This window comes from Dermacentor albipictus, chromosome 10, assembly GCF_038994185.2.
Source record: "Dermacentor albipictus isolate Rhodes 1998 colony chromosome 10, USDA_Dalb.pri_finalv2, whole genome shotgun sequence".
Taxonomy (NCBI): Eukaryota; Metazoa; Arthropoda; class Arachnida; order Ixodida; family Ixodidae; genus Dermacentor; species Dermacentor albipictus.
The window spans coordinates 90,375,379-90,397,000 of record NC_091830.1 but is presented as its reverse complement, the minus strand read 5'-3'; the positions used below and the strand labels follow the sequence as shown (position 1 = coordinate 90,397,000).

The window sequence follows — 21,622 nt, the reverse complement described above, 5'->3', positions numbered from 1 at the left end:
GCAATGTCATCCCCAGCCACTTGGTATTCCATGTTTCAGCACAATGATTGTAGCCCATGCAGCGGCGGCGACGTCGTGGAAGAGAGAGCAACGCGCCAGAAGCGTCGCCGCGCTCGACACGTCGGATCAGAAGCTCCCCTCGTTAGGGCTAGCGAGGCGGCGGCCGGGTGACGATGGCAAAACCGCTGTAGATGGTAGAGATAAACACTCACAGTGTCCAGGAAAGTGTCCACAGGGTCCGTGCAACTTCACAAAGCCGTGTTGCACAAATATTTCCTTGAAATCGTGAAAAATCGCCACAAAAACATCGGTAGAAACAAGAGCCGAATAGAATTCGTCCGCGCACTCCGGCGTCTTCTTCCTCCCCGCAGAAACGCAGGGTTCCGTCCTTTTTTTGCCAAGACTACAGGAGATGGCCACGGGCTTTTTGACGGCTGGATGATGTCGTCGCTCAGCATTTCGTCGACGTGTTCTCTTATAGCTTCACCTTCTCGCGTGGAGACTCGTTAAGGGCAATGGCGGAGTGGTCCAGTGCACTCTCTAGTGATTATGCGATGCTTTGCAACTGGTGCTTGTCGAATCCTCGATGACATCGGAAAGCAGCGTTTGTATCGTCGGAGCAGACTTCTGAGCTGTTGCTGCTTAAACATGGCGGGACTTGGATTTATGCCGAAGTCTGGTTCGGGAACTATGGTCGTCGGGTTAGATGCGGGAGAATGCGAGAAGGCCAACGAATTACGGGTTTCTAGAATTTCCTCGATGCACGCAATCGTAGTGCCCTTGTTGATGTGTTTGAACTCCTGGCTGAAGTTTGTCAGCAACACTTCAGTTTTTTATTCCGTGCAGTCGAGCGATCCTTCTTGCGACGCAAATTGCACGGTCTAGCAGTAGACGTTGGTCACCCTCATTGACGTCTTCTACGTCGGCAGGTGTTTTGGGGCCGACGAAAATAGCGATGCTGGAACTGGGCGGGATGCTGACTTGACATTCAAGCACGCTTAAGGCGTGGTGACTACGAGAGCTCTCCGGCGGTATCGCTCGATCTTCCGACAGCGTTATCGACTTCGACTTCAGGTCGATGATTACGCCGTGTTGGTTGAGAAAGTCCATGCCGAGAATGACGTCTCGTGACCACTGTTGGAGGATAACGAAGATGGCAGGGTAAGTCCGGTCATGAACAAGTAATTCGTGCCATGCAGATTTCATTCGGCGTAATGAGGTGTCCTCCAGCGGTCCGAATTTGAGGGCCTTCTCATGCAGTCTAAACTTTCTTCAACTGGGTGGCGATGGGTCCACTCATGAAGGAGTAATCGACTCCTGTGTTTACTAAGGCGATGACTGCATTGGCGTCGAGAACCACGTCAAAGTCGTTATTTTTTTGTCTTGCGTTACAACTAAGTATTGGCGTCGCATCACGGCTGCGTCGCGTTGGCTTGTGGCTGGTACGTGGCTTCGTCAGGTCGTTTTTCGTTGGCGTATTCTTTGCTTCCACACTTAATCGGGACGGTGGCGTGTCGTTATGTCGTCGAGGTAGTTTCTTCGGTGTCTTCGTCGGCGGCGGAGGATATTCGTCAGTTCGACGAACAGCAAGCGCACTTCTATCGGCTGCTCCTTTTAGTTTTCCGGATATGGGCTCACTGAGCGGCCCCGGACTGGGCCAGCCTATGGTCGGTGCTGCGGCGACAGGCGGTGATGGCGAACGGGACGGTCGTCGAGGGCTCCACTGAGCAGCGGTGCGGTAGTCGGTGATATCGCAAGGGCGTTCACCTTTAGTAGCAGAGTGGGCGGTGGTCAGGAGCGCGCCAAACGTCTGTCGTCCTTGGGTAGCTGCGCTGGGCGACGGGCGGGCGTGCTGGCGGCTGCGGCGGTAGTCGACGGAATTGCGGCGTAACAGAGCCCTGACGCGGTCGTGGAGGAGGATCTTGACGTCGGGCGACGACGGCGTATGTCATGGCTTGTGGCTCGGGCTGCGATGATTGTGGTTGCACCTCGGGAACTGCAAGCAATCGCTGGACTTCTTCTTTGACGACTTCGGCGATTGAGGCCACTTGAGGTTGCGATGAAGGGAAGATCTTCAGAAGCTCCTCTCGTAGGACTGCCCTGATAGTCTCGCGTAGGTCGTCGGTGGCCAGTGATTGAACTCCGGCGTAGTTTCTCGACTTGGTGTGGCGGTCGAATTGCCGGTTCCGCATTTCCATTGTCTTCTCGATGCTCGTCGCCACACGTATAAACTCGTCGACAGTCTTCGGTGGGCTCGTTACCATTCCGGCGAAAAGTTCATCCTTTACTCCAGGCATCATAGGAGAACATTCTTCTCTTCGGACACTTCCGGGTTGGCGAGGTCAAACAGACCACTCATTACCTCCATGAAGATCGCGATCGTCTCATTCGGCAGCTGTCCTCTTGTCTTCAATAGTGCTTGGGCTCGCTCTTTTCGCACGACGCATGTAAATGTTTGCAGGAAGCCGCTTCGGAACTTCTCCCAAGTTGTCAAGGTGGTTTGTAGATTCTCGAAACAAGTCCTGGCGGCGCCCTCCAATGCGAAATGCACATGTCGCAGCTTGTCGTCACTGTCCCAGCTGTTAAACGCAGCGACCCACTCATACATCTCCAGCCAGCTCCCCGGACCCTCATATGTGGAACCGTGCAATGTCGGCGTTGCCTAGGCTCCTGCAGAGCTATTGGTGCCGCTGCGGCTGGCATTGAGGATGTCTTCTTGGTCGTCTCTGGACGACCTTCATGGACTGTCTTCTTTGTCGTATCTGGTAGAACACCGTGTTCAACGGGCAGCTGCTGTAGCCGGTGGCTTCCTCGATGTTCCGGAACGACGTTGGTGTTGTCTTTAAGGTCCGTGCTTGGATTACGGCTTGTCGGGGGCGTCCGGTACATGAACGTAAAGCACCTCCACCAGATGTCACGTGGTAGTGACGGTGAAGGCAGTAAAACTGTGATTAACAAAAGTATTGGGCGAACGTGTGCCCACAAAAGCAGGCTACACTCAAAGAACGATAGCGGCGAATACACTCGTCGATTGTCTAAAATCTGGTAAGCAGGTCAAGTGCGTCGGCTTTTTTACAGCAGTCGACGACTGTTTCAGACTAATCGCTGGGACCCGCGTGTCTTCCACAACGTTCTAGCAGATAACACAAGGTTCGGCGACAACAGACAGCGGATACAAACGTTGATAACATTCCAGAAACGTCTGGTACATGCAGGTGGGTCCTGCGCTGTGCGATAACATTTGTTAGGCGGTGAGACGTGTCGGCCGATAAGGAGAAACAAGTACACGTGACAATATAGTCATGTATTACAAGGACAGTAGCAAGACGTTCCCGCACCCCCACCACTCCTTGACCAGAGCCGAACAAACAATAAACAGGCAAATCGAGGCAGGATGCTTTCCCCACCCCTGCCTCTAGAACAAAATATAGGTTAATTAGTCGTTTCGAGAAGCACTTTTACATGTATGAAACTGAATGCATTGCGTCTTACGATAGTTGGAAGATTTGTTTTGTTTTCTTGGTCTCTTTTATAAGCAGTTCAGCAGCAGAAATTATCGTTCGGCCTATCTGAAAAGCGTTAAGCGCCTTTCAATGTTTCGGCGTTATGCAGTTTACGTGCTGTTAATCACTAGGCAGCTACTGGCGGAGATTGGCATTGTACCTGTCATGCGTGGTATGAAGCCCTTGTCGTGCCTAATAAGTGTTCCGGTTTTCATTACTGTTGCATATGGTGCCGTCGTCTTGGACAGACTGTATACTAAATGCGCTGTACAAAAGAAAAAAGAGCCAGATTATCCACTTGCTGGTCTTTTCGCAGTAGATAACGCACAGTTTATTCAAAAAAATTAGTGGACATTGCACTTGTTCTACCCTTATCAACACACCTAAGAGATCGCAACATGTGTTTGCTGATAAGTAACCTTATCAATGAGTCCCCATTTATGTGCATTGCACTGAAAGTGTGGCAAATGTATTAGTCTCGAAGTATGAGAAAAGACCCATTGCAGACTGTTACAAGCGAAAATAAATTGCGATTCTTAACGCGATTGTTTAAAACGGCCGTCACTATGCTGAGCTTGTTCGTTCGGCATGGGCATATTGCATTATTACCCGAAAAATGTGCACAGTCTAGCAGGGTATATTTGTTCTACAATTATTATTATAGGAATCGTTTGTGATTCTCGCATTTCTTTTATATTTGTAAGTACACTCTGTTTCACATGACCCTGTCTTGAAACGAAACGTACCGTTGCTCGCACCGGTGACCATTACGGTTGTCTAACTGCTCATCATACTGTAACACAACAAAACATCATAATGGTACTGATTTATATAGTCATTTAGTTTTCAGTCAGAGGAAAACCAAGTTAACTAGAGAGATAAGTCATGACAGCAAATTATATATAAAAAACTATTGAACCGTAAAAATAATTCATTGAATACTTTTCCCTCATATTGTTGCAACTGTTTTACGTGTGTGTCTCTGTATCCTTGTCTTCCGTCTTATGTTCTAGTGGCCATCAATTACGAACTTGCCCAAGCCTTTGTCAGTTTTATTAAACAAGAGAGTCAATTCAGTTAAATCTAATGCTGCATTTACCGTGGCTGACGCGTTATTCGTTTTTTCTAAATATTCTGAATTGGCAGTAGCTAGCAAGCATTAAACCACAATATCTTTGTTATGGCGCTTAAGCTGCGGTTGTCATATATTGCCAGGGGATTTTCATGATAACAGCCAGGGAAGGCTTGGAAAAAGATCGAGGAATTTTATGATCACAACATAGGTATGCCGTCTTCTTACATGCCATACAAATTTTCCAGAGAATCTCTCTGTTAAATATATTTTTAAGACGCTTCACTTCATAGAAAGTTGACGCAAATTGGTCCATTTATTGAAAAAAGAAATTAAAGTGAAGCATACTGACATGGCATTTCGTGCTCAGTTTTTTTTCGTTTCCTTAAATTCCTGAACCTCTAAACTGGAAAGAAATATTTAAACTTTGAGAGCACCCTAAATAACTTACTGGGATAGCATGCATTCGAATTATAGTTTTTGTTTCCTTGGCGCTGCATATCTGTCGTGCCTAGAAACAAAGTGCTAGCCTGGTATTTTGGCGTTCATGTGGTATACCTGACTAAGTGAAAATATCAGTAGAATCAATCCATCTGCATTGTGTCGAAGTTCTGGCCAATGACCCACTCATTTGGGAGTGTGTGACAGCCATTAAAATGTGTAATATTGAAAATCAATTAACAACTTTGGCATGATACTGTGAATGCTCCAGCCACTCTTCTGAGCATATCCCTCTGCGCGGGCGTACTTATTTACAAGCCAAAATATGCATAGACAGTCCAACTCGCTAGCCTTGTTTCAGCAATTGATATAGAGATCACTTCGGATAATTATGAAACGTGTCTTAAAATCAGCATACTGTTGCTGTAGCACCAGCAGCAGTTGGGATTGTGTAAATGTTCATTATACTATAAAATGAAACATTGCATAATAGTACTCATTTGTGTTGACAAGAAGCCATTACGCGTACTTAAACCGCCTTGAGTATTGACCTAAATGGTTTGAGTAAGTATATGAAGCTGCTTAATCAACATACAATGAGTACACAATTGTTATTTTTGTCTCACATTGCTGCATCTACTTATTTGCAGCATACACTTGCAACAACTTTGGAACATATGACGTGTCTGCCGAAGGGGGCCTGGCGGCCTTGCTTGGCAAGGGCAAGTAGTCTGTAAATCTGTAGATAGTCTCGATCATAGCGTGAGACTTGCATTTTAATAAAATTATTATATCGCGTAATTAAAAGAGTTAATACAATACTAGTGCAGTTGTTTTCATTTTTGCATTGCATGATTCAGCACTAGTGTAATTGCTTCAATTTTTTTTGCTGTTTATGCCACGTAAGGGAGTGCAGCTGGTTCAGGAGCATTATTAAGCTACTGACATTACCGCATAGGAGCAGATGAGAAGCAACTCAGGAACGTACATACTCTACATTGAAAATTATTTTGTCACCATGTGCAAACAGAAATATAAAATAACTTGTAGATAGCAGATAGCTAGCAGATTTCGTTCAACCAGATGCATTGTATGCAACTGTAATATTTCTTAAATGTTGTCGTGCACGAAACTCATGCCGTCTTGCATAAAGGTTCACGGCTACATGCAGTTGAAATTTTTCGACTGCTTCTATCCGCACGGCTGGTTTTCTATGTACTGTTACCTCGGTATGTTCCCATATGCATGCTGGATGCAGAACATTATCGACATTTGCAATAAACTGCTGCTCATTAACAAGGGAAGCAGCGAGTGCTTATATATACCCGAAACGTATTTGGTAAAATTTGTGCTTTATATAGCTAGTATATAGGGTGTCGATCACGGCTATTTTAGCCCAAGATTTAAAAAAAACACGGTTCAAGGTATAGTATTGTTACGCCCAGAAAAGGCATTACTTTGAAGCCGGGTAGCGTTAGATGCGATGGCCTTGATCAGCTTTGCGCCCGTCGAGATTCAGCTAGCCAGCCACCCGTCGTCTTCTTCGTTCACCACCCTTCGGTGCCTCCGCATACTGTTTGCTGAGGCATGAACCCGCTATGCACGTAGAAGTGTCACAGTATTATAAAAAGACCTTTAGGGAAGATCTCTGACGGCTGAACACCATAAGCCTTATATTCGAATTGTACTGCACCGTCTTTCTTTTTACATTATTCCTCGTTGAACAGCTTCAATGAATTTATGTTATCTCGGACACACTGTATTGACAATAATAGATTAATAGTATAAGGCTAAAGTCTATGGATTAGCTGTAGACTGATCTGCAGGTATTGTACACAGATATTCTAGGGACTTATGAGCTTACAGTTTTTGTAGACTAGTCAAAATACGTGTGCGTGCTTTGACACTCTATAAACTGCCTATAGAATAAAAAAAATCCATTTTTGTAGACAAATGTCTCCAGAATGTCTGTAATGAAAAATGTATACGAATATACAGGTCTACTTTTGTAGATTGAATTCTGTAGGATGTCTGTAGGTAGTCTATACACATTTGCCAATAGACATTTTGTGACTTCAGTCTGCAAAAGTAAAACTTTATACAGCTCTCTTCTTGTAGACTAACTCTATGGGATGCCTATAGACAAATGTCTATAGGTAGTCAATGGACATTTGCTGATAGACATTTTGTAGATTTCAGTCTACAATAGTACAACCACTGTATACAGTTCCATTTTTGTAGAATGAAATTATGGAATGTTTATAGATAGTTTATAGACATTTGCATATAGACATTCTATAGGTTTTAGTCTACAAAAGCAGAACTGCTGTATAGTGTTCTACTTTTGTAGACTGATGTCTATAAAATGTCTGTAAGCAAATGTCTTTAGACTATCTATAGACACTTGTTTATATACATTCCACAGACTTCAGTCTACAAAAGTAGAACTGTATAACCCTATGCACTTTTGTCTATAGACATTCTGCGAACATTTGTCTACAAACGTGAATTTCCATTAGTCTATTAGCCCCGAGAAAGAGGAATGGCGCCCTCTCGCGAGTGACGTCACGGCCAGGACACCGCTCGCTCCGGCTCGCTCGGCTGCCGCGCGCGCTCGTTCCCTTCGTGTATTCTTGGGGTATAGGTGGCTCGAGCCGTACGTATTGATGAATAAGTCGGCTTCTTTCAGCTGCAATACCTTAACCACAGTTTCTTCTTCAAAAGCGTGTGAGTCGAGAAACTTTGCGACTTGGATATCGCAAGCTAAGTAGCGTTAAAGGGGTCTACAAGTTTTTGCAATGCATATATGCGCCGTGTCTATCGGTAAATTTTGACTAAAAAAAGAATATCTGCAAATTCAACGCGCGAAGTTGTGTATGATGCTTCGCTAAACACTTAACATTCCTTTAGTATTTAGCTATGAGAGGTATTGCATTTTACGTGGAAGAAAAATTTGGTACTTGGCGTCAACATGTTATCCGATGTTAGAAAGACACTGCCCAGCGAAGCTGTCATCATGATTCCTATTACTCTGGTGTGTTGTTCTATTCAAATATGGCCATTCATTAATGCGTAAAAAAATAGGCGCGCATTTCTTATGAAAATGTTTGCTGCTACTTTCATCCCCCTCTGAAACAGGCCTCCAAAAAACGAATTGCTCATGGCTGCTAACACGACGGCGTGTCATGTAGAGTATTTACATAGTTAATTCACAAACAACATAGTAGCAATCACCTGACAGAAAAGTTTCGTTGTTTAAATCAACAGCCACTCAATTGAAAGTGATGAAATGTATCATAGTGGCCCTCAGTAGCCTTTATCGACAATATGGCACACCCCTGATCACGTAACGGCAGCAATCGACTGTCCGTATGGCGAGGCACGCTATGTTCGCGAAACCCATCAGTTCAATTCAACTTCGAATTAAAACCATAAAGCATTTTTTTACAGCGCCAACTGGAATGGCTAAAGTATTCTCGAGCTACTACTACGCAGCTTAGATTGCCTACAAAAGGAAAATTCAAGCACCTTTTGTCTCACCATGTCTCGATCCAGCGTTATTTTATTATACAAAAGGATAACTATTCGCTTCGTCGGTACTTAAAAAAGAACCTTGCAGGCTAATTTAAGTTTGCTCCAATCCAATCGCAAACATTCATAAAGAAAGCACCACAAGCCTTGCATATACTTTCACTTGATTTCTGACCCTCCACAGGGGGAATTTCGATATCTTCAATATGTCCCATACTATAGTCATTGACGCTTCTGGCTGCAGCTATGCGGTCCAGCAGGCATACTTCACTAAAAAAATTGGGCCGAGCAGCCTGTGTCAGTTTGCCAAACAGATTCGTCATGTATATTCCTCTAGCAACAAGCACCAGTAAATTTATCAAGTGAGTTTGATTTGATTTGATTTATTAATTTTCATTTACACACACACATGTACAGAGGAGTGGTAAATGGAGGTGGATGAGGGAAAAAAGCCGCACAGACGCGGCTTGAGGTAATCTCACCCTCTTAGGTACAATATGGCTGCATGGGGTAACACATCAAGCGCCATATAAATTACATTTATATAGTGGCCATAAAACATTGCAGTTATACAATATATGAAAGCACAGTGAAATATTTCCACGATAACAATGCAAAACACACTGCGGCATTGAAATAAATAAATGATATACACTTGGTAACATAGACAAAAAAAGAGGAACATAACATGCATTAATTATCATTAACAAACGCGCTCTAAAGAGGTGAGCTGAACGTGTAGCACGGAAAAGGGAATATATATTGGTACATTACTATTTGTACTCTGTAAATAGCTGTAACCCTTCATTTCCTTTACTTCAAATTTCCGCCGCTTAAAAAAATAAACACGTGAAGAACCGCCTAATGTTGACAAGCAGTTAAAGAAGCAAGTGAGGCGTGTAGAATCTAAGCTCCAGTATTAGTTAAGTCACCGTGCTACTGCCGAGCGTTTCTGTGAGGAAATGCAAAAATTCGATATTATACCATGAACTACTCGTCGTGAGCAAACCTGTTTTAGCGGAATAAAATCAACGTAACTGCTGTAGAAGTCATATATAGCCAGCTTTGTGACATACTTGTTGCACCGCGGCAGGTATGGTATCATATATGGATTCCTATAGGCTATGCTTTTGCGATTGTCTATCCGCGTATGAAAAACCCGCAATGGGCTGGTCTGCGTCGCTTCGGCTGGCACTGTAGCGTTGCCTTCGAGAGCTGCATTGTTGTCTAAGAAATTAGCTCTTTGAATAAATGTTCGCAAAGGAAGACGTCATAAAATATATTTGAGACGACCACCATAAGTATACAAGCAGAGAGAACGAGGGCGAACAAACGAAAACACCGCAGAAAGCGCCCGTACAACGCACGAACTGTAGCAGACGACAGGCGCGAGTCCGTGCCCTGACGTCATGCGAGCGGCGCTTGCAGCGCCGCTCGTGTTCGTTCTCGGGGCTAATCGACCGTCTATAGAGTGTCTGTAGGCTTAAGGCCATACACTTTTTATAGAATAGTCTATAAAAAGTTTCAGTTCATTGACTGTCTATAGACTAGTCTAAAATTTCGATAAACAGTCTATCGACTTCTTAAGCAAATATCTACAGACTGTCTATAGACGTTCTACGAAATATTTTGCATGTGATGTGTTTGAATGTGCCGCTTTTGTTTTCTCAGAATCTTTGCATGAAAACTTCTCTGGGATTACGCAGTGAGCTTTTTCTTTGTAACAAATTCCTATAGTAACTTTCACATGTCGAGCGGAAATATCGCGCAAGACATCAGTCATATTCTATTTGCTAGTTGCGACCGCTACGCAAGAAGCGCACAGACATTAGTGCTCATGAGGGAAGCCTGCTGGACGTGTTGTCATATGTATTTCAGCGCATGGGCGTGTCAATGAACAGATAGAAAAAAACGAGAAAATGCTCAGTGCAAGGCAAAGGCTAAGTTGAAGACAGGGCGTTGAACCTACAAGTGGCTTTATTGCATATAAAGGTTTTCCCCGAGAGACCCAATGAAGCATCTGTACCAGCAGTGAGACACACACTTCTACATTATAATCACATATGGCCATGTACTGCGTAAGTTGAGCAGTGTTTGTAATCGAGTGCCGATGTAGGGGGCCCAGGAATGACATCTAAAAAGGCAAATGTCAGAAAGTATACGAAATGTGGCCGGTGCGTTATATATAAAATATAATTATTCCATTGAAATCTGAACATTCGACAGACGGGAGGCTGTGTCAGTGATAGGATGCGGGAGCTTAGAAAACCAGTTCTGACGCGGCAATTTGTCGTTGCAATATCGGCAGTGTGGCTTAGGGCCTCTGCTAAGAAGAGCTATAAAAATTGGTGAACGGAAAAATAAATAAATGCTCCTTCTGGATTATCTGCATGAAAAAGCTGGGCGAGTACGCCGTTCCGGTTCCCGACCACTAATCAGCCTTAACTTTGTAGATAGGCATCGGCATGTGTTATTACCATCTAGAAATGTCTAGCTGTAGTTGTGCATGCACAGTTCGGTTTGGGAGAGAACACGAGCTTACTCAACTAAAATGAAATGTAGGTTGAGCACCCTACGATACATGCAGCGTTTGCCTTTTTTTGGTATCGTTTCTTGTTTTTTCCATTATGTTCGCCGGCGTACCTATGCTAAAAGCGAGTGCCTAGTACCGCTTTGAGAAGCACCGACAAGAACTGCTCCGTCAAATTTTTATGCTCTTAGCACCTAATAAGCACCCTTCAAAGGGTGCAGTGATCATGCTTATCTAAGTATCCTGCACTTAAAAAAACGAACTCGCTTACCTCAATTAACTTAATCTTGCCTATTCCTAGCGGGTCTTGGGGATCATCTAGTGTTGATAGCTGAAACGAGAGAAATGTCATGAAACAAGCTGAGATATCATTTCGCTCGCATTGTTTCCGACATTCAAGGAGGGCACACTTAGAAAAGGTGGCAAAGAATTGTGAAGAAGGTTGTTTCAGAATAGATACCTAGTAAATTGCGAGCCTTGGAACGGCACGTCGACTGCGCTGGTGTGCTTTGGAAATGTCCTAAATGCAACTTCTTGCTTCTTATCAGCTCTTTAGTACCCTCTGTGCACGGCAGAAGTTCGCCGGAAGATGCAGGCTTTGAATGTGGAACACTCTTGTATTCATTATTTCAAGTCCATTTTTCCGACACTAATGGCAATAGCACAAAGTCCCGAGAAGCATATAAGGTTGTCAGATTGTAGCTGACCTTCATTTATTTCAAAGCATCATTGCGTTATGAGGCGGTTTCTATGTTTTTTATTTACATTGTGAAGGCATTCTCTTTTATGCCCGCATTGCTTTCCTTGTTATTTATTCTCTATGACGTTTTGTATGTTTGCCTTCGATAATAATGCATTCACAGTGCTGCAATCTCCTAATTAATTAAAGTGTAGTAAAAAAAGCTGCTTCGGCCGAGGGTGTTGGGGCTGTTATGTTTCCAGCGATATAACGTAGCACATATAGTGTCCATCATAGTAGGTGACCGTAGGTGTGATGTACAAGACACGAACGAGGACGAGCGTGGTGTTAGTTTTCCCCATCATGCGGGCAGCAATGAATTAAAAGCCGGGCGCTGAGCCTCTTAAGCAGCGCGACCGGAAGGTGCTCGTTTTCAATTCAGTGTACGACACCACAGCAGGAGTCGCGCAGGTACCGTTGACATTTGTCGACTTGATGCAGAACTACGTGAACTGGAACGGCTTTGCGCAGGTGAGATTAGGGATGGCGCCCTCCATCCATACTTGTATAGTAGCGACCGGTGCGGTTAAATGTGCAACCACTGTACATGCACGTATCTTGTGAAAATTCCGGCAGGATTCTTTAAAGACGGCAACGTGGAGCTCATGCGGGCCTATTTCTTGCAGCATGAGGCGTTGGCGTAGTAGCAGTACGACAGGAGGCTGCTCTCGGTCAAAACGTCATTCGGACAAAAGTTTCACCTGCTCGGGGCTATGCCGTTCCATCCGTCTACTTCCGGCTTGCAGTTTCGTACAATTTCAATAATTGTTTGCGCCCTATATGCCGTTGTCCAGACAGAGTGCCAGTTAATGTTTACGAATATCATTGGAACCTAATAAAATTCGAGCTTTAGGTGCACGGGCGCGCTAGACTACTGAGCCCAATAAAAAATTTGTTAGTATAACATTGATGTCTACGTTTACCATTCCAGATCAGTGTCATTGGAAGTGGGAAGCACTTGCCTCATTGCTTAGCCTGTCCATTTTCATTACCCGTATATTCGGCAGGCCATTCACCCTTTTCACCAGTCTCTTGGTTTCACTATTTTAGTGTTGACAGGTGAGTACCCTATAGGGCAGCTATTCAGACTCAGGGCTGGGCTATGCTATTAGTAACTATAGCTAGGCCTTCAAATACAGATAAGTGCAATGCAAAATACGGTCTAACCTATTCAACGGTACACCCTTGTAGCGACCACAGACGTCGCTACGCACAGACGCTAATGGTGGGCTCCCGCGGTCGGCATGGAAAAAGATGACCAAAACCCAGTTGGGCTGCGCATTGTCGCGGCGCAAGGATGCCATGGGCTAGTCCGTTCTAAGATCCTGCTATGCCGGTCTCATAGTCCGGCCACTCTTCTGCAACCTCTCGGTTTATGACCTTAGTGACTCCGTACTACGAGATGACCGAACATAGCAGCCTACAGCCCTCAGGCAATCTTGAGCCTGACGCTACGTCGCGTCCAAAAGGACGTAGCAGCTCTACAGCTTCACCTGCCCATGTTCTCGTGCAAGAGCACACAGGTTTGTTTTGCCCACATCGAAGCCTCATTCGATCTACACCACGTCACCTCAGAGATTTATCTGTATGTGTATTTATTGCCAACCTGTACCCTAAGGGTGCTCATGAGGTGGTGGATGTCATCGCCGTCCCTTTGGGTATGCCGCGCCGCATCACATGACGTAAAGTATTTTGGACCTCACCATGGCGTCTCATAGCGGGCGCCTCGAGTACCTACTCGCCTCCGATGAGCTGAAAGATCGCCACCCTTCCCAGATGCTCTACAGCATGCGACGGCTCCTGGGCATGAGCAATGTTGACATAAACGCCCCGCAGTTGAAGGAAATCTTTTTGCTGCGCTTTCCACAGTCTACCCTCCTTGTCTTGGTATCTGTAGGCGACTAGAACCTCGACCGCCTCACTCCGCTCGCTGATCGAGTCCCTGACGCGACTTTGCCTGTCGCCGCTCCCTCTTCAACACGAGAGCCGTCTATAATGGGCGGCCTAGAGTCCCGGTTTGACCCACTCGCCACCTTCATTGACGCCCTTCGGACGCCGTCTCACGACCAGCGCGGCTGCTCCTCACACCCCAGCCACCATGCTTCTTCAACGAGCAGTCCCCTCGCGCCATCGTCGAAGTTCGCCTATTTGCTGGTACCATCGCACTTCCGAGCACCGCGCCCATCAGTGGAAATCCCGATGCCAGTGGTTGGGAAATGCACCGTGAGAGCCCTGAAGATGGCATGTGACCTTGCCTTACAACCCGGCAACATTTTGTTCATCATGGATCGCATTTCCGGCCTGTGATTCCTTGTACACACGGTAGCCGAGGTCAGCGTACTGGCATCCTCTAAGCGTGACCACACTTACAGGTGATCTTTCCCTACGATCCAGACAGCAAACTCTACCTTCATCGTCACGTGTGGCCTACGGTGCCTCACTCGTGACCTTCGCCTGCGGTGAACGTACCGGTAAGTCTTCATCGTAGCGAACGTCGATCAGTCTGTCCTCGGCTCTGACTTCCTGACCCATTTCAGCCTCCACTTTGCATGCGCCGCCATCACCGATAGACAGCAAGAGGCGAGTCTCGTTCCCTGGAGTTCTGGCTTCCATTGGCATCCGCACACTGATTTCACCATGCCTGCACACTTGCATCCTCGAAGACTTTCCTGAAGTTATGTGGCCCTGCAGTTTGAATAAGCCAACCAAGCACAGCGTAACCGACCACATTTCATGCGAGCTGCACCCGTCGCAGCACATCCACGCCGCCTCTTCGATGAGCGTCTCGCCATTGCTAAACGGGAATTCGCACACGTTCTCCAGCTGATATTTGCCCTTCGTCCAGCAGTTTGTCCTCCCCACTATATTTGGTGCCCAAGAAAGAACCAAGTTACAGGTGTCCGTGTGGCGACTACAGGGCACTTAACGCTCACACGGTTCACGATAGCTATCCCCTTCCACACATTCAAGATTTCACAGGCCACCAGGAAGGCTGCAAGACCTTCAGCAAAGTGGACTTCGCCAAGACCTATCACCAAATTCCTGATGAGCCTGCCGACGTATCGTGGATGGCTATAAATACACTCTTCCGCCTGTTTGAGCATGTGCGCGTGCCCTTTCGGCTACACAACGCAGTTCAAACGTTCCAAAGATTCATTGTCGAGGTAACACGCGGACTGCAGGCTCTATTTGTTTATATCGATAACATCCTAGTTGCGAGCACCAGACCACAAGATCATGAGCGTCACATCCGGGAACTCTTTTCAGCAGATCCAACAATTTCGCCTGGTGCTGAAACCCCCAAAAATGCGTCTTTGGGTCATCCTAGCTCGAGTTCCTGGGCCACTACATCTCGGTGCTGGGAGTTTGTCGATTGCTCTCCTACGTCCAGGCTGTGCAAGACTGCCAAGCACCCGGCACCCTACGTCAGCTGCTTGAGTTCCTGGGCCTAATGAATTTTTCCCGATGCTTATTGCGCACTGTGCTTAGCTTCTGCACCCATTAACTGACCATCTTCGCACGGTCAGCGGCTCCTCATCCGTGATTTCCTGGCCTCCCGGACGTCAGGCTGCACGCCAAGAGTGCTTTCGGTGTACACACGCTTGTGAGCAGCAAGATGCCACTGTGCATGTGCTCCGTCCTGTTTTTTTTTTTTTCATAATTCGCGAGCTTTCTTTGACACCCGGAAAAAGAGACTACGTGAGATGTATCATACAGGAAGCAGCTCGATCGATCGTGTCTGATGGCGAACTACAAATCCGCATATATACTTGGGGTCCTCAGCCAATCATGGAAAAGTTGGGTAATTAAACTAAACAATTATTGAGTTACGGGGATACAACAAACAAAAAAGTACCTGAGCTAATATATGCCAGTGCGAACAGTATGCGTTTGTTTCATTTCGCTTCCGACGCTGCTTTCATTTTTGAAAAACCTTGGCTCAAATTACGTGGGACAACCAGCATATGGAAGGCTTCAGCAAGTCCACGAACCCTTCTGTCTTTGTGCCTGATGATGATGTCACTTCGTGGCTGCTTTTCTTCCATTGTTTTGGCGCTAAATAATAATTATGCTACACACTTCTGTTTTTCTCTCGTCCGTGAAGCGCTGGAGACTGACTGACTGACTGACTGGAGTCTGGTGTAATGGTAATCGGGGACGCACACGTACCCATGGATAGACGAATTACCTTTGCATCCAACAATCTTGAAGCTCGTCTACCAGCGAGATTTTCAACTTTCTTTAAATGTCCTTACATGCCATAGGTTACCGAACATAAATATTACCTCGAGCTTTGTGGTTGCCTTGGGATGTCTATGTATGTCGGAAGCAGTTGTGGGCCCTCCCTTTTGCGTATACTTTCGAATATCCGGAATCAAGTTACGGATGATAAGAGGAAACACGCCAATCTCTGGAAAGGCTTATTCAGGCAACTGGACCAACCCAGATTTCAGATAAATTTAGCTGAGCGCAGATCCAGATTTTGTAATTGATTGAGACAGGTGCGCCACAAATTTACACATTGCTCTTACCAAAATAGTGCAAAAATATTTCCTTGCCCTCTTCGCGAGGTTGGACATATAGTCACCACTTTTGGTTGCCTTTTCGTTACTAGAAATGTCACACGATAGTTGTTTTTGTGTGAGCGTGCTAGTAGTTATCAAGGCATGCATATTTTTATTGCAATTATAGGATACAGAATGCTCCATCAGATATGTATTGCTTCTGTTGTTCAATCGTCGGATGGCTTGACCCCTCTTTGGTCATATTAGCCAACCAGCGGAATACAAATTTTCTAGCCTATTCTGTCCCGTTCCTTCTGCATCTAAAGAAACCTAGTAGACGGATGGACATTATTGTCTGGCAAAACACCGTTAGCAGACTGAGGGCAGCTTCCAACTAGAAACAAAAGAAAATTCTCATAAATTTGCAGTTTTATATTTGGCTTTACCGTTCCCTTCGCAATTCCTTCGCTTCATTCTAGTAGATGTAGAGAAAACGAAGGCGTTGGTGCTCACTGCTTCCAGAATATATTGTTCAACTTCATCTTAAGGCATTACAATGAAGATGCGCGTGGCAAGGCGCTGGTTTAGTTTGATTACAAAGTCCACCGTATAACAAAAAAAGAAACATTTTGATGCGCCAATTGGTAACGCACACTACGGCTTGAGTAGGCAACAGGGTCAGCCAGCTTGTCTTTATCCTGCCGATCCTCTGCGCGCTTCATCTCCTAATGTCTTCATCTAATATTTTTGGAACGACCACGTTCGATTATGATGGAGCTAGGCAACGCCGATATTTCGTAAGGAACTACGTGAAGAGTTAATTTTTTTGCACCAGATTCGTTGATTTCGTCTACGTCTTCTGCTAGTAGCACGACACACGGTTGCTCCTAAGCGTGCCGCTTTGCTAGCACCACCGTCTCGTCTCCCCTTATGGTGCTAGTACAATTTCTTAGCATGAAAGTGACGTGATCCATGACGCACCTTGGTAGAAATAATGCGCTCTTCATTAGAACATTCCCCGTTCCGAGCTACGGGGGCAGAATGCCTAATTTTTCCAGATGAGGTCATCCTGGTTCCAGTATTTGAGAAATGTTTTACAATGCATGTTGATATGAACAAAGGGAAATTCCGTTCCTCTAAGCCAAATAGTGCTAAATTCATCACTTTTCACAAGACTTGCATGCTTATTTCTAACGAGGATCACGTCGGCGTGTATTTTGATGGCTTAATAACATTCATTATACTTTATAAAAAGTCGAAAAGAACTTTCTTATGTCGAACGAGTGACGAACGCGACGTCACCCGTGCATATGCGCAAGTATGCCAAAATGAAAACCTTGCGGTATTGCACTCGTGGCGCCACTTTGTTGGCGAGCACAATACTTCCACGTGCAAATGAAAGTCGCATCATCTGCTAATAAATCAGTTTTCTAGGGAAATATTTACTTCCAAAATATCGTGGAGGCAATTATATGAACGTACTTAACACAGAACCACTGCGGACAAATGTTTTCGGCAGAATATCTAAATTGCTTAAATGTCTTTGTTATGTCTTCCACCGTTTCGCAGGAAGGATTACTCACAAGGTAAATTCTGAACGCTGCGTAAAAGATCAAAACGACGATCCGTATTTTGGTCCCAATCACAACTTTTTTAAGGAGGCCACGGTTTACCTGCAATAAAATGAGAAAAGCATCGGCGTTATTCAAGGTCGTGGGCGCAATTTTCTGGAATAGCCAGGCACACACACACACAAACACACACACACACACACACACACACACATATATATATATATATATATATATATATATATATATATATATATATATATATATATATATATATATGCGGTAAGAAGTACCAAGTTTTATATTTTGTACAGGTAGCTGCTATAGGATGCCAAACGGGAACAGGTGCGTTAGCGCTATACATTGCGAGACACAGGAGTGTGAAACGCGTACCTGTAACAACATTAAGACAATAAGTTCATGTTTTTGACATGACTTCTTTCTGCTCAACTCGACGCATTAGAGAGAAGAGTGGGGAAACAAAATTACAGAAATGCAGGAAACACCAATGCATTCATAATCAAGAGACTAACAAAATACACAATTTATACAACATGAAATTGGAAACCCCTTGGCATCGGGTATGGACGTGACGGATTGCTGATTGCAGTTCTTGCTCGCTTTGAGGCGACGCAATGAAGGTTCATTTGGTGCATGAGGCAGAATTTTTGCAAACAAGGACAAACAAGGTGTACGCTGGTGGGAAAAAATTAGTAATATCGTCTTGCTCTAAAGTGATAAATTATTTGAACAAGATGCAGTGGTAAGTTTTTTGTGGATCTCGTGAATAGTTCGGCAGCTTAACATTTAAGTTTCATCGCAGGAATGATAGCAGTGTAAAAACTAGTGAGTAAGGAAAGTCAAGCTCGTGAGTTTCAATGATAATGAGGTTAGGGATGTGCATGTTAGTATATCGGTCCCAGATTGGTGCTGCATATCCTAGCAGTTTCGATTTTCTTGTCATGCCTGAAGTACGTTTCGTGTGGCCAGTAGAAGTTAGCAACCAACTCCCACGATGTTACTGTGAACGACAGCCCAAGTACGACGGTTCGCTAATTTGTAGGAGGACAGCGCTACCGCGCCTTCGTGTTCCTCCAGACATTTCGAGCCTGGGTAATTACGTTTACGCAACGCACATTTCTTACTACGACAGCAGCGACATCTGTGTTTGACACAGGCGACATTTTTGGGAGCAGTGACACCGGTGTGCCCACGTTTCTTGCTAGGGTCCACTACATTCTTCAGAACTTCTGGGAGCCACCTTGGACTATCAAGTCCTGCTGAAAATCGCCTAGCGCCTGCACATACGCTGACCTTGACAAGATTCAGAAGCGGTATACGAAAGTGAATAGTGGGGCAGCGAGGAATACGAACACCCTGCCACGCATATTATTTTCAACAGCAATAATTAGAGGGTGTTCTGGCACTAATGTCGTTGAGCCACCATGGAACGATGGTTGTTAATACGTTGGTCGTTCTTATATTCGTGCTTCTGGCTAGAAGCTTTTCATGACTTCGTTTATTAAGCTTTATCTTCATGCACTCGCCAGAGTTTCAAAAAACTTGACGATCTTTTTTTCAATGCAGAAGGCAATAAGGCAGTGCGAACATACATAATTGCTTGTATTGACGGCGCTTCCGCTTGTCCATGCGTCCATGGCGTAAAGGTTCCAACATGGGGCTTCGGTGCTAGAGGTCCTGTGTTCGAATCCTCCCCAGGACAATTTTATTATTCATTTTTTAGGCCCATATTACGCGGTAAATTGTCTGAACTTCATGAATTAGCAAATTCGCGAGGCAATGCAAAGCCAAAAGGACGAAGCTTACGCAAATTCATTGACCAATTGCCAGCTCCATCGTGTCCGAACCGGCATGGTGGTAGCTCGCTTACACATTAGCGCCGCAGTTCGCTTAAGCAACTGCATGAAACTACATGCTACAAGCAACGCTTCGCGGCTGCTGATACAGTAGTATTATAGTAACTAACTGATGCTTTGTGGACACACCCTTTGAAGTGTGGCAGTGACAAATCTTCACCTATCCCTGCATGAGTTTCTCAGGTAGCAAATACATATTTTGAATTGGAGTATTTTGCATACATCTCAACGCGGAAATGGAAGAGAAGAGAAAACTGGCGCTCAAAACTTTGAAAGTCGGCGACCGCTTTCTCTTACAAAGCCTGCATGACCAAACGAATAAGCATTTTGACAGATTTCATAGCACCCTGCGGATGTTTCTTACATTTTATCTCCTTATTTTTTCTATTGCCTGGAGTCACTTATAAAGACTTGAGGAAAAATTGCCTAGCAACTGCGCATACCGTGGCCTTGCCAGGATGTAGTTGAGAGACACTAACGGTAAGCCTGTTGCTCTGAGTCATATCAAGACCTTGAAACGATAGCTGAGCGGCTCCTGATACCGCAGTAATACCACCGTCCGTAAGGAGAACTGAATTGGCACCTGGTGGACAACGTTATGAATGTCTACAACATCTGTTTCTTACAAAGGCAGCACCAGACTCATGAAACAGTACTTTGGTAGCGTTGTGCGTCCGTTTCTTATAAACAAAAGTCACTGCCTCGAAAGAATTTCCGGGCGCTATCTCTGTCTATCATGTCCTCCCTAGAATCTGCCAACCGGTCTGCATGCCGTCTCCTGACAGTATTCAAAACGGAATACAAAAGTGAAGACTAACGAAGTCCTTGGCACTTATGTTTTAGAGCGCAGCTCTTTGGCGTCCGTTCCTGGGTTTCGCGTCGTCGTCGGCGTTGTCGGCCTCGTAACCAGCTCCGCCCCCCTTTCATCCCCCCAGCGCTAGCAGCGACCGACTGATACCGCTGGATGCCGCTGACGCCGCTAGAGAGTCAAGATAACGTGACTGCATAGAACACCGTCGCCGCCATGCAGAAAGAGGAGGAAAGGGTCCCCCCCCCTGTTCTTGTGTGGCGGATAGGGTGCTCTTCAGTTGCCGACGCGCCGGTTATTTCACGTAGGCCCCGGCACGTCGACGAATACGTGACCACCTTCCCACGGCTAGACCTGGTTCTTAGCGCTGCGGAAGCGAGGGTATCATATTGTTTGTGTCGGCATCGGCGGCGTTGTCCCTGAAACCAACTCCGCAGCTGGGGTTGACTCACTATCGGCGTCAGCGGCATCAGTCAGTCGCTGCTATCTCTTCCCTCCTCCCTTTATCGTGTTGTCCGCTTGCTGCGCGCGCTTCTGCCCCCATCGTTTGCCGCTGGATGTACACGCCGCCCCCCTCCCCCCTCTTCCTGCGAGTCTCCGGTTGTCAAAGCGCCGGCTCGAACTTAATTCCTTTCTTCGCTCCTCCTCCAATGCAACACCTGTGCGGTGGCAATCAGAGAGCCAGATCGGTGGCGGCGGATCTGTATATGTGCACCGCCCGAGCCGAAATTGCCGCTGCCGTTCGCCACTGCGAAGTTATCTGCTAGTTCTTTCTGAGCCATGAGCGCGACGACCGATGGAAGTCCTCCGCCTGCTGCTGCTGCTGCTGCTGCTGCTGCTGCTGCTGCTGCTAAACGAGCTGCCAGAGCAGAGGCCCAGCGCCGTCGCCGTCAGAATCCAGAGGTGCGTGCCGCCGAAGCAGAAGCTTACCGCCGCCGCCGTCGAGATGATTCAGGAGTACGCGTCGCCGAAGCAGAGGCTAAGCGCCGCCGCCGAGAAGACCCTGCCGTTCGCGCCGCCGAAGCGGAGGCTCATCGCCGCCGTC

At 45.9% G+C, this 21,622-nt stretch overlaps 1 protein-coding gene across 1 annotated transcript in view; it reads right to left on the bottom strand.

The window, feature by feature from the left end:
• The window catches only part of LOC135910230 (uncharacterized), a 164,709-nt gene that overhangs the window by 94,112 nt on the left and 48,975 nt on the right, over nucleotides 1-21,622 (bottom strand). Inside the window, exons 6-7 of the mRNA XM_070526645.1 lie at nucleotides 17,905-17,994; nucleotides 11,349-11,408 (exon numbers count right to left, since the gene is read on the bottom strand). Coding sequence (XP_070382746.1) covers nucleotides 11,349-11,408; nucleotides 17,905-17,994 — 150 coding nt within the window. The remainder of the gene's footprint in view (nucleotides 1-11,348; nucleotides 11,409-17,904; nucleotides 17,995-21,622) is intronic.